We start from the raw sequence: 13342 nt of genomic DNA, 5'->3' as shown, positions 1-13342 counted from the left end.
AAGCACATGAAAGCAATCATGTGTTTAATATCATTAGTTATTAGGGACATGCACATCCCAGTGAGGCAAAGCACTTCTGCACCTCCTCAGAATACATTTAACTCCCATTTTCAAAGCTGAAACTGCCTGACCACCTAGAAGCCACCTGCTGGTGGTGTGTGGAGATGGAAATGCTTCACATCCAACAGGTTGAGCCTGGGTCAGGGACAGACAGCACCCTGCTATACAACCACGGCCATACATCTGTCTACTCTGGAAGTAAGCTTGATATCCAAGGCCCTCTCGCCTAAAAGAAGATGTTCTATAAAATACAGATTTCAGTTTCCTTTAGAAGAGTTACCAGAGTTACCCTATAAAAGAAATGGACAAAAAGGGAGTAGCTTCTACACTGCTGAATTTTGCCCCGAGCAATCTAAGTAGAGAGTAGGAATGAGTTTTCTTTTGTGGCATGGCTGGCTTGTTCCATCTTTGTCCTAGATTTTGGGCCTGTGACATTTAAACACTTTGTGCCACAAGTTGGCCTGTCTGTACCTTCTTACCTCCACAAAGAAACTGTACATTCTTTAGATTCTGAAATGGTGTGTGATTGTGTAGCCACAGCAACATTAAGCACATGGCATTGCTCACTAAAGACTTGACTGCTACGAGACCTGGCTCAGCAGCAGCCAGGACGAAGACAGCCTTGCAGGTGACAGGATGTGTGCAGGCCCCAGGGGGTCATTTCACAGGAGAGAGGAGAGGGGAGAGAGTGCCGATCACCACTACCTCACTGGCCAGGTAGGTGTAGAGAACTTTGCCTTTGATGACAAACCAGAGCTTCTTCCAGTGCCGCTTGCCCCTCTTACATCGGCTGAGATAGCCGCTGATGGCAGAGCCCTCTCCAGAGGCAGTCACCTGGCAGGAGGGAAGCAGAGCAGTCAGGCCACCCTGATGGTTGAGCACAGTTCAAACACAGCATACTTCAAAATGACAGTGCAAACCAGTTGGCAGACTACCTATACTGCTTTGACATTGGATAAGATCTCAGGATCCATCCAGTACCAAAGTCAGCAAGATAGTACTTAATGATCTGAGAAACAGGATTTAATGAATGGACCCACATGACTTTGGGAATGCTGATGCTTCCCCCTAGTGGTGTTTCACGTTCTTGGTTCCCTCTCCCAACCTCAGCCTCTCAAGAAACGGCAGGTACTTGGGTAAAAGATTCTTCTAAAATTACTCGCAACTTATCTCTTCTTCCCATTTAGGGAGGGATCCTGTTTGTATTGTTGCTTAAAAGGTTTTATAGTCTCCTGCCTAGTGGGGTGTGTGCAGCATTAAATCCCTTTATTATTATTACTACTGGTTATAGTGTCAGGGGGTAGCAGTATTCTGCCTATAGGCTTTATGTGGTGAACAACACAGGCTTGAAGTAATACCGACCTGGGATTTCCCCTCCAGGCTCTACCAATTACTAGGTGGTTAATGCTGAGCAATTTGCTGACTTCCTCTTAAGTCTCAATTTCCTTACTAGTAAAAGAGAAATACAATGTAAAAAAATGTGAGCTTTATACATACATGTGATTATGAAATGATCTCTAAGACAAATTAAGTGGAGAAAACGAGATTCTGTATAACATGTCTTTTGGGTAGAAAAAGATCTATGAATGTACATCTGTACTATGTATGTGTACGAAAATTTCTAGAAGGATCCATAAGAAGATGGCAGTGGGATTGAGGGAGGCTGGGAACGATGAGAAACTCACTTTTCATCATAAGTGCTGTTTCGTACTTTTTTTGGAAAAATGTTTAACCATGCATGGTTAAACTATTTCTAAGATTTTTAATTTGCAAAAGGAACAAGTTAATGGATAAAACTGTACCTATTTAAATTTTCCATTCCCTAAGACTTTTTTTAAACACTTGCTACCTGCTACTTGATAATGAATACTAATGGACTGACTTGGAAGCAGCTGATCACACTTGTGAACAGCTTGTGTATTCACACACACACATTGGTCTGTGGTTGTGATTGGAAACACAAACATATAATCTGGTCCCATTTGCGGGACAGAATGGAGTTTAGCCAATTCTGAAGTTTCCTGCAGAGCCCATGGCCTCCAAGGGCATCACCACCTGAGTAGGGCTGGGACCCTCAGGTTGAGGGGCTGGTACAGCTCAGAGGCCTGACATGGAAGGACCAACCCAGGACTTTGGTTCCTTTAGACTGAAAAGCCCCCATGATCTGTGCAGTCTCCTTGGGTACTTGATCTAGGCTATGGGGCAGGAGAAAAAGGAGAGAAAAGAGGAGGAAGGGGAGAGTTAGAGAGAAGGGGTGGGAAAGACATCTTCTAGCACTATCAGAAGGCACTGCTCTTTTCACCTACGAGTTGGTCCTTGTAGCTGGGATGCTTCCATTAGGAATGCTCTGTCCAGAAGAGACTAGTCAGGCTAGGACAGGGCAGGGTCTGACCCCATCTACCCAGGAGGACCATGAGCCTTGTAAATCCCCTCCTTCCCACGTGGGTAGTTCTACCTGCCTTACCTCTGTCAGGGCCGAAGGGACTTTCTTCTGCTTCTTGAAGGTTGAGGGGTTGATGCTGTGGAAGACGGATGAGAAGGCACTGCCTGAGAAGCGGGGTGCAGACAGTGGGAAGCTCATGCTCACAGGCCGCTCTGTAACCAAAAGAAGCCGTGGGGAAGGGAGGTGAGAGTCAGGCATGACTGTGGCTTGTCTACAGAATGCTGATACTAGTTAAAATCCTTCTAGGGATGTGAGCCAGCCTCACCGTGGGGGTTAAGTGGGACCTGAAAGTCAAGCACTCTCCCTCCCGCAGAACAGACAAAGGTTATGGGGGCTGGGAGGGGACGCTTTCCAAGGTGATGGACAGCCCTTCACCTCCAGGCCTCTAGGTGGCAGGGACTGGGCTGTCTTCTCTGATGACCTCGATCTAGCCCCATGGAGTAGACGTCAGGGAAAGGCTTTAGTTTTAGGCCCAAGATACACCTGTTCTCCTCCCTGGGAACTTGACCCTGCTTGGGCAAGGCCTGTCCCTTTAGCATGGACCAGGTCTCTAAAGGACCAGCTCAGATTCCCAAGACTCCTGTGTGGAACAGCCTCGGCCCTCCCTGGCCCCAGCTCCTCTACTGCCAGGCTCAGAGTCCTCAGTCCTAGAAAGGTCTCACTGGACACAGGCCTATATGACACTTGACAAGAGGGCCTCTACGGTAAAGGACACAGGAGTTCCTTGCCTCTGTCCCCTTACAAGACACACTGACTCCTAAGCTTAGCTACCCACAGAACTCTTCTTCTGGGGACACCGGTCAATTTTCCATGGAACCCACATCTTGGAAATGGTGCCTTGGTGTGAGCTCAAGCCTCTGTTTCCTCCCTCCACGGAGTGAGTAACTCCTTCCCAGGGAAAGCAGTTTCAGGCATGAACCATCATCACAGAGAAGCCACTGCAGCCTGGGGAGAAGCCACCAGGCTACTTGGAAGAAGGCAAGTGGTCCCCAAGTTACCTCTCATCAGGCCTGGGACAGCCCTGCCACGCTTCTTCAGCTCCCCAAAGCAGCCATCGCAGACCTTGGCCATCCTGTCCTTCAGGTACTTCAGCGGGTACTTGTTCCGTGAACAGTTCCGGCACACAATCTGCAGGCCCAGGTGGGAAGATTCTCACTCCTCTCAGTGCGTGCAAAGCAGACCCGCACCCTTCCCCTCTGCTAATCTGCCTACGAGTGCCCCTAGGGACCCCAGGTTCTGATCGTGGAGCTGTGAATGTCCCCTATTTTTCCAGCAAGGCTATATCATGTTTCTGGACCAGTGCCTATTTGCTTTTCTGATAAGCCTGTGCAATTAACCACTACATGATACTTTTTTCTCCAAGCACAGTAGCCACATATACTACAGTTTTCTGTTGAAAATGTGGTGGTGTGGAAGGGGCCTGAGACTTGGAGCTCTGGTTTGATGATCTATAAAATGAGAATTAGCAATCTGTACCTCTCGGGTTGGTGTGAACATGCCTCACTCTGGGGCCTGCAGTAGCTGCTGGACATCCCTGAACCCCTGGCTGGACAGGGACATGCCCTTCCCCCACCCCACCCCCATGCACACACCCCAGATGGAGCGACTCACCTTGCCACAGGCATGACAGTGATGACGCCGCAGTGTGAGAGAGAAGTCACAGCCGCAATTCATGCACATCATGACGTGTGTGACAGGCACCAGGGTGGGAGGCCTCTCCCCGAGGCTAACCCCCAGCCTCTCTCGTATCTGCAACAACAGAATTGGCTGAGTAAGGTGGAATGTGGCCAGGAGACCAGCTATATGCATGGCCCAGTGAGCCCTGCCCTGCTTCTTCGTGCAGGTGAATGGGTCTGATGCTAAAGGCCTCTCCTGCACCCTCCAGGATGCTCACCCTTGGGTAGGAAACAGCCAGACTGTGAGAACAGGGCTGGGGGTACTGTTCTCCTTGGTTGCATGGAGGCCGCCCCTGACTAGGGTGGGAGCATGGCAGGGGTTGGGGGGAGCCAGTGCCCCAAGGGCAGGAGCCACACGTTCATGTGGGTGTGAGTGGTGACAGCAATGTCCACCCAGGGAACCCCAGGTCTCTAAGGCCTGTGGACCCTGCCCACCTACTCACCTCCACGCTGTGGTGGAACGCAGCCAGAGCCTGGGCCTTGTAGTCCTCAGGAAGAGCTCTGCTCAGACAGCCATACCACTCGTCCCTGTCTGCACAGGAGCTGCAGGCATGGGCTGAAGTAAGCAAAGGCAGGAGTGGCTCTGCCTCCCACCCTCCATCTCAGCATGGATGAGGTCCTCACTCAGCTGCTCCATTCTTCTTCCTTGAGCCTGGGCCTCTCACACTGCCCAGAACTACCACTAAAGAACAGATCACCTGCCAGATAACGGTTTACTAGCAGACCACCAGTCCATTAGCTGTCCTTGGGCCTGCATCTTCTTACACTGGAATAACAACAATATTCCCCTAACGCCCAGGGCTGTTGCGGGGATAAAGGGAGATGTGGGACATGGAACCACACTGTCAAACAGCAAAGCACCATGCAAAAGCAAGAGACATTAGGAAGGCCCAGAGGGTCCCATACTTTAGGAGGAATGGGCTGGCAGGGGACAGAGGGCTGGGTACCTGTGGAGGACAAGAGGTAAGTGGGAGTTGGCAAAGGTAAACATCTCTGTCTCCCACCTTCCTCATCCCCCATATAGTTTCTCAGACAGTCATCCAGCAGGCAGTTTCCAAGTCCCTGCTCTGCACCAGGGGAGGGCTTCCTGGGTGTCATGAGCTATGCCTGGGCTGTGTACCCAGTAGCTGAGTGGAGTTCACACAGTGTCCACTAGGTGCCGTGCCTACACCACAGGTAAGTGTGCAGCCTGCCCTGGAAAGCAGGCAGAAGAGCTGCCAGCCTTGGCAGGAGCAGGGCTGCGGTGCAGAGGCTGAATCAGCATTGTGGGCAGCAAGATACCATGTCCCTAAAAGGCGATGAATGGGTCGTACTGTCCCTGGGAGCTTCAGTGTGGAGGGTCTGAACTAGCAGGAAGGTGACTTGAGCAGCCCCACGTGAAGGCCCACATGTGGATCATCACCACCTTCACGTCATGGCTGGACCAGTGGAAACTATACCCTGGGCTGCTTCCTGCCCTCAATTTTGTCACAAGGAGAGGCGAGGCCACAATCCCCATCCAGGCATTATCACCTCCAGAAAGCCTTCCCTCACTCCTCCAGATGGGGCAGTCCCTCCTTTGGCTTTCCAAGCCCTCTTCCTTTCCCTTATGCCATAGACTGTAATAGACAAGAGTTGTGGGCTACACAGTGCTGGGTTCAAACTCCAGTTCCACATCTCCTGGCTGTGTGACCCTTTGGCAGGCCTCAACTCCCTATGCATGGAAGGGGCTGCAAACCCCAACTCTCAGGGTGGTGATAAGGATCACGGGCGGTACCTGGGGCCAGTCAACTCCCCTGCCTCTAATGCAGCCTCCTGGAGAGCGCAACAAGGGCTAAATTGTTTGTGTTTGCAGCCCTGGACCTGGTACTGAGGTGTGGCTAATAAATGCTTTTTTTTTTTTTTTAGAGAGGGTCTTACTATGTTGCCCAGGCTGGTCCCAAACTCCTAGCCTCAAGTAATCCTCGAGCCTCAGCCTCCCAGAGTGATAGGCTTACAGGTATAAGTCACCATGCCCCACCTAATAAATGCTTTTAATAAGAAAATGCATCTATGAGAGTTCATGAGTTCACGTGCATGAGTGGATTTATATCCCATTTCACACTCAGAACCACCCCAATTCAGGATAAACCCCCACATGATGGGCACCACTGCCATCTCAGGCTCACATGCTTGCTGTGGGCAGACACCCAAGCCCTGGAAGCTTTGCTGACCCCTGCCATGCCCGTCCCTGGCTGAAGAGCTGCCCTTGACTGGAGCCACACCTTTCTGGTTTCCAAACCCCAGAGAGCTCGAGCTTACCTTGCCCTGAGAGAAGGAAAGGGGGATGCTTAAGGTCATGGTCTGAAGCTGGAGATCAGGATCCCAGGCAACCCGAGGGCCTGGAGAAAATGCAGACCTTTTTGATAGAAAGGCCATGTCCCCTGCTGTAGTGAATGTTTGTGTCCCCCCATATTCAAATGCTGAAATCCTCTTACTAAAGGTGATGGTGTTGGGAGGCAGGGCCTTTGAAAGGTGATGTAGTCATGAGTGTGAAGCCCTCATGAATGAGATTAGTGCTCTTATATAAGAAGCCCCAGAGAGACCCCTGCCCCTCCCACCATATGAGGTGGTATCATCTATGTGAGAAGGCACTGTCTATGAACCAGAAAGCAGAATCCTGCTAGACACCGAATCTGCCAGTGGCTTGACCTTGGGCTTCCTGACTTCCAACCTTGAGAAATTTCTGTTGTTTCTAAGCTACCTAGTTTATGGTATTTTTGTTATAGTGGCCTGAATGGACTAAGACAACCTCCAGACAGGACAAGATACGTGATGAAAGCTCACTTACTTTTTTCTCTCACCTAGATGGGAAAGCAAAAAGGCCACTTTATGAACAGCCGCACACAATACACTTTGTACTTGCCTTAACTTTTCGTATTACTGTAAAGACCTGATCATCCAAAAAGAGCTCCACAAACATAAGACATTTTGCCTTATTTAAGCAATGGACTCTAGAAACCCCTGGAGTTACATATAAAATTTTATGAGTATGTAATTTTTCTGTGAGAGAGAAGTGCTTATCAATTTCCCCAAAATGGTTAAAAGACACTGAAAAGAAAAAAAAGTCCTTTGATCCAGAAGGATACCAAAATAAAAACAGCACATCCTCATCTGTTGTTCTGAATGTTCCCATGCTCATCTCTCTGCCTTGTGTGCCATCCTCCCTCCCCTGCCCGTACCTCGCAGACAGCATCAGGCAGGACTCAGAAGTCTCGATCTTTAGAGCATAGGGCACTTTCTCCATCACAGGGCGGCTGACCTGGAAAACCAACAGCAGCCTCCTTCAGGGAGGGGCAAGTGTAGACTGGCTTCTCCTGACAGCAGATGACAGCGGGACCACGCCTACCTTCTGCCATTCTCTAGCTTCAGGGCATACATTTCTGTGGTGGCAGGTGCCGTGTCAGGGGCCTGGCTGTCAGCTTCATCATCCTTGGCCACTCACCCACCGCTGGGAAGGCCACAGAGCATCATAGTCAAGGCCCAGCCTGGGCAACCCCAGGTGTAGTGTCATGTTGGACAAGTACCTGCCCAGTAACCATGTCTCCCATGGCTTTTTCTTTTCTTTTTTTTTTTTTTTTTTGAGACGGAGTTTCGCTCTTGTTACCCAGGCTGGAGTGCAATGGCGCGATCTTGGCTCACCGCAACCTCCGCCTCCTGGGTTCAGGCAATTCTCCTGCCTCAGCCTCCTGAGTAGCTGGGATTACAGGCACGCACCACCATGCCCAGCTATTTTTTTTGTATTTTTAGTAGAGACGGGGTTTCACCATGTTGACCAAGATGGTCTCGATCTCTTGACCTTGTGATCCACCCGCCTTGGCCTCCCAAAGTGCTGGGATTACAGGCTTGAGCCACCGCGCCCGGCCTCCCATGGCTTTTTCTAACTGTCTCCTTGGCGGAGCTTTTGGTTCCAGAAGGGAAGGAACCTCCATGCTGAGAAAGGGCTTCCTCCTTCCCCTTCCCCATAGCAAAGCACCTACAGGATCAAGAGAGATGGCACAGTGCCTCTTATAGCTCTCCTGGCCATCCCTGCTTCTGCCCTTGACAATGACAACTACCTGCGGCTCCACTGTTCCACCTGTGTTTCCCTCCCACCTGAAGCCCGCTGCCGCACCAGAATTAACTTCCTAAAATCTCCTGCTCCTCAAAGTCCCCAATACCACCCAAGCATTTCCATATTTGGGACCAAGTTACACGGAGCTAAGCCCCACACATACACCTGTGTTCACAGCAGCATTACAACAGCCAAAAGGTGGAAACCACCCAGTGTCCACTGACATGGGAACAGATAAACACCATGTGGCCTATCGACACAACAGAAGGAAACTATGACCCATGCTACAGACAACAGGGATCAATCTTGAGGACACTGTGCTAAGTGAAACAAGTCTAGGATCAATACTGTGTTACTCCATTCATTTGAGGTACCGAATAGTCAAATTCATGGAGACAGAATGGAAGGGTGGGTGCCAGGGGCTGGGAAGGAGAGAGGAATGGGGAGTCAGTGTTGAATGTGGGCAGTTTCAGTCTGGAAAGGAGAGGAAAGAGTTCTGATATGGATGGTGGTGCTGGATGCACAGCAGTGTAAATATGCTCAGTGCCACAGAACTGTACATTTTAAAATGGTTACTTTTAAAATGGTGTGTGTATTTTACCACAATTTAAAAATTAACAAACACCTACTTGTTCCTCCAACCCAGGCTCTTCCTTATGCAATATCCTCCTCATAGGATGCTCCTCCCTCCCTCCCTTTCTGATCCAACCAAATATTAACCACTCTGGGTTCAGTCCCCTCCTCCTGGAAGCCCTCCATCCCCCTCCCCTCTCCCTGGGCAACTTACAGCACAAACCTGCTGTAGCTCAACTCTGTCCGCAGGCCTCCCTCTTCCACCTGGTCTGGGTGTTCCTAAGAGCAGGATGCTGTCCCCTTCTCTCCTGGAGTCTCCCTGTCCCCCAACCCCAGGGTGCCTAGCACCAGACATTTACCTTCATGTTGGCCACAGCCAATGTGTTCTTCAGCCGGTACTTCCCGTCCTTCTGGGGATAGGTGTACAGGAGCACATCGTTCATCTAGAGAGAGAGAGAAACACTGTTAGAGGCCCTGGCCCCAGAAGGCTCTGCCAGGCTTCTGTCAAAAGATCCCTGAGCTCCGGTGTGCACAGGCATCTTGCATTCCTCAGTTAACCTCACAGGTGAGCAAAAACATTGTGGCGAAAATGTGAGCCCCTTCCCTGCCATTCCACTCCTAGTTTGATGCTCAAGAGGAATGCATACACATATTCTCAAGTCAGGTGTGAGAATGTTCACAGTGGCTTTATTTGTAACAGCTAAAAAGTGGGGACAATTCCAATATCTATCTGCGGGTGGATGGATAAACAAACTGGTCTATCCATACCACAGAATGCCTTCTAGCAACGGGAAGGAGCACCCTGCCAATGCACACCACCACATGGATACATCTCAAAATCATGCTGAATGAAGAAGCCAGGCACAAGAGAGTATATGCTGTTTGAAGACATTTCTGTGACATTCCAGAACAGGCAGAGCTAATCTAAATAGGGATAGAAGTCAGGCCAGTGAGTGATGGGGGCCCTCGGGGTTGGGAGAAATCAACTGCAAACAGGCACAGAGGAACTTTCTGGTGGCTGGAAATGTTCCCTATCTTGACCCAGGTGGTGGTTACAATGTGATATACACTTGTCAGTACCAACTAACACGTATGCTTAAGATTGATACATTTCACTCTATAAAAATTAAAGCTCCATAAAGTAGAAGGAGTGAAAGCTAAGGAAGGGTGGGGAGTCAAAACTAAGGAAGGGTGGAGAAGACACCTTGAGGAGAAGGAAGTGGTGGGCCCTGCTTGCTGCTATACTTCCAGTCCCCTGTACAGAGTAGGTGCTCAATTAATATTTACTGAATGAGCAACTAAAGCTCCCCCGACATCAGGGCAGACAGACTTAATGAAAGTCACTTTATCTCCTTAGGAGAGAGTATTTCTGGTTAGCTAAATGGTTTCAGGTGTGAGAAGATGTCATCACACTCAGGGTTGTAAATCCTGACCATGTTATGGTCCAGCGTTGAGACTTGACCAAGCCCTTTCCTTGGCTGAGTCTCAGCTTCCTCTCGGAAATGGGAAAAACCACTACCATTACCTTATCATGGAAACAGAGAGAATGCCCTCTCCGTAAGTGGCCAATATGAACCTGGGGTGAGCCCTCTTCACATGGGGCCAAATGAACCAGAATAAGCCCACTAAACATGAAGCCAACATGAACCAGGGAAAGCCCTCTCCACATGGTGCCAACACGAACCAGGGAGAGCCCTGGACACATGGGCCAACATGAACCAGGGAGAGCCCTCTCCACATGGTGCCAACATAAACCAGAGTGAGCCCTGGCCATATGGCACCAACGTGAACCAGGATAAGTCCTGGACACATGGCACCAATGTGAACCAAGGCAAGCCCTCTACACATGGTGCTGACGTGAAGCAAGGAGAGCCCCGCAGGCATGGAGGAAAACGAAGTAGGGGTGTGTGGGGACGGACCAAGGCAACACGTGTGAAAAGGCAGAATGAAGGCCGGGCGCGGTGGCTCAAGCCTGTAATTCCAGCACTTTGGGAGGCCGAGGCGGGTAGATCACGAGGTCGACAGATCGAGACCATCCTGGTCAACATGGTGAAACCCCGTCTCTACTAAAAATACAAAAAATTAGCTGGGCATGGTGGCGCGTGCCTGTAATCCCAGCTACTCGGCAGGCTGAGGCAGGAGAATTGCTGGAACCCAGGAGGCGGAGGTTGCAGTGAGCCGAGATCGTGCCATTGCACTCCAGCCTGGGTAACAAGAGCGAAACTCCGTCTCAAAAAAAAAAAAAAAAAAAAAAAAAAAAAAAAAAAAAAAAAAAAAAAAAAAGAAAAAGAAAAAGAAAAAGAAAAAGAAAAAAGAAAAGAAAAGGCAGAATGAATACTTCTTTTCCCCTGATAGCCTGCTGAGGGAACAGAATGCATGAGGTTTCCCACAGTCAGCTCTTCTCGAGACTCCACGGTTCTAGCCATGGCAGTGCAGGAGACCTGGCCCAATACTGATCCCCTATTGGACCTCAGGAACACCTCCCTCTCTCTGGACCTTGATGTCTTCCAGTAGAGTTGGAATAGGTGGGGGTTGGCGCACTTTCCTGTAAGGGCCAGGTATTGAATGTTTCAGGCCTCTGTCTCCACCCCTCAACTTCGCTGCTATTCAAAGCAACCACAGATGACCCATAATGGAATAGGTGTGGCTGTGTTCCAACAGAAGTTTATCAACAAAAATTGGCGTCCTACTGGCATTGGCCTGCAGCTCTAGTTTGTGAAGCCCTGTTCTTGCCCTGCCTTCTAAGAGTGACAGGCTCTATACCGCAGTGACACTGATTCTGCACCAGATGCTGGGCCAAGCCCCTAACATGAGCGTTCTCACTTCACTCTCACAATCCTAATATGCAGGCACCATAATCATCATTCCCATTTCCCAGAGGGAGAAACTGAGGCCCAGAGAGGCCAGAGGTCATGCCTGAGGTCACAGCTAGCAGGCAGTGAAGTCAGGGGTATAGCTTGACGAGTGCTCCTCCAGTGTGCTCGGGAGAGGATGTCAGCGCTGCTCTCACGGTGAACCTGCACTCTGCCTTGCTGGGCGCAGGTGCCCAGATGCCCCAACTCTGTTCTGCAGTTCAGATTATTTTCTGAAACTGGCACCTTTGAGGAAGAAAAATTCTTCCTAAATGTGTTTGTTCACCATGGCACTCCCTGGCTCGAGCACCTTTTGGGCCACCCTCCTCCCATGTACCCCTCCATTAGAGAGTTATCAACACTGCTCAGTAGAAGGGCTGTGCTGAGCCAGAGGAACAAAGAACCCAGGTTCAGACTGCAGGGGCTTATGGCCTAATCACAGCAAGGGCACCAGAGGGACGTGGGCCTATCCCTGAGGGAGAGAGATGTTCTGATAAAGGGCCATGCCAGATGGGGAGAGTGTAGGGGAGAGAAGCAGGGCCTGAGGAGGAAGAGCGGGGGAAGCAGGGGCAGTGCTTAGGCTTTGACAGAAGGTGCCATCTGAGCATGGCTTGAAGGGGAGGAGCTGGCACCCTTCTCAAAGAGCCTCAAAGTGTCTGAGGGCCAGTGAGCCAAGACCGGGGACAAATGAGGCAGAGGACGGGGTGAGGACAGACTGGGAAAAGCCAGGCTGCTGTGTCTGTTCCTGGCATTCAGGATCCTTGGGAAAGTGCAGAGATTGGGGGTGTGGCCAGAGGAGGTGGCCGGATGCAAACAGCTGAGGGGCCATGACAGAGCTCCTCTCTTTTCCAGCTGCAGCTTCACTGCTTCCCTTGTTTTAAAGATTAGGGCACTGAGCTTGGGGGTGTGCCCACGGGATCTCACACCAGTCACTGTCAGAGCTGGGGCCTGCATCTGGGGTCTGCATCCCCACTGCCATCCTATATGGCCTCCCCCTTTTGCGTCCTGAAGAGAGGGAAATTCACAGAAACCCAGTTGTGGGCACCAACTCCCTGCAGAGCTGTGCTGGGGCAGGGAGCTGATGAGATCTGTAGCTCTAGTTAGAGAGGGAGGACCTGTGTCCCATGAACAGCTGTCAGCGGGAAGGGAGAAACTGTCGTGACTACTATCAGATAAATGGCTTCTACCTAACAGGCACATACTTAAATGCCAGGCATTTAATTCTCAAAACCACCCAGTCTTTCTACTTTCCTGGTGGGAAACTTGAGGCCTGCACATGTGTCTGAGTTGTCTAAGGATTACAAAGGAAGTAAGAGTCCCACGGGGCAGGATCTAACTAGCTCCTCTGGCTCATTACCTCCCTACATTCAGGGGCAAGGATTTCTCCTCAATGAAGACAATTTTTAAAATTTAGACTTGTCTAACATGGAATAAAAAATGGCTTCCACCACTGGACTCCAAGACCCATAGCAGGGCAGAGGCTATGTCTACACACCAGCACAGATCATGGCACGCAGAAGAGATGGATAATAAGCTGCAGAATGAATGAATTTAAGCAGGCAGTGAGCACCCCAACACTGGAGGTGTGTAAGCGGAGGTAAAACAACCAACCAACCAACAAACAAAAAAACGACCTAGAGAAAAGGACTCAAACATCTCTAGGGGC

The 13342-nt window shown here is 50.2% G+C and overlaps 1 protein-coding gene across 1 annotated transcript in view; it reads right to left on the bottom strand.

Moving 5' to 3' along the window:
• Window positions 1-13342, bottom strand: part of FGD5 (FYVE, RhoGEF and PH domain containing 5) — a 126920-nt gene that overhangs the window by 12606 nt on the left and 100972 nt on the right. Inside the window, exons 13-19 of the mRNA XM_003926167.4 lie at window positions 9184-9267; window positions 7380-7459; window positions 4623-4722; window positions 4115-4252; window positions 3502-3631; window positions 2525-2655; window positions 766-894 (exon numbers count right to left, since the gene is read on the bottom strand). Of these exons, the coding sequence (XP_003926216.3) occupies window positions 766-894; window positions 2525-2655; window positions 3502-3631; window positions 4115-4252; window positions 4623-4722; window positions 7380-7459; window positions 9184-9267 (792 nt within the window). The remainder of the gene's footprint in view (window positions 1-765; window positions 895-2524; window positions 2656-3501; window positions 3632-4114; window positions 4253-4622; window positions 4723-7379; window positions 7460-9183; window positions 9268-13342) is intronic.

The sequence above is a fragment of the Saimiri boliviensis genome, chromosome 8 (assembly GCF_048565385.1).
Source record: "Saimiri boliviensis isolate mSaiBol1 chromosome 8, mSaiBol1.pri, whole genome shotgun sequence".
NCBI classification, from domain to species: domain Eukaryota; kingdom Metazoa; phylum Chordata; class Mammalia; order Primates; family Cebidae; genus Saimiri; species Saimiri boliviensis.
This window is presented reverse-complemented; position numbering and strand designations above follow the sequence as displayed.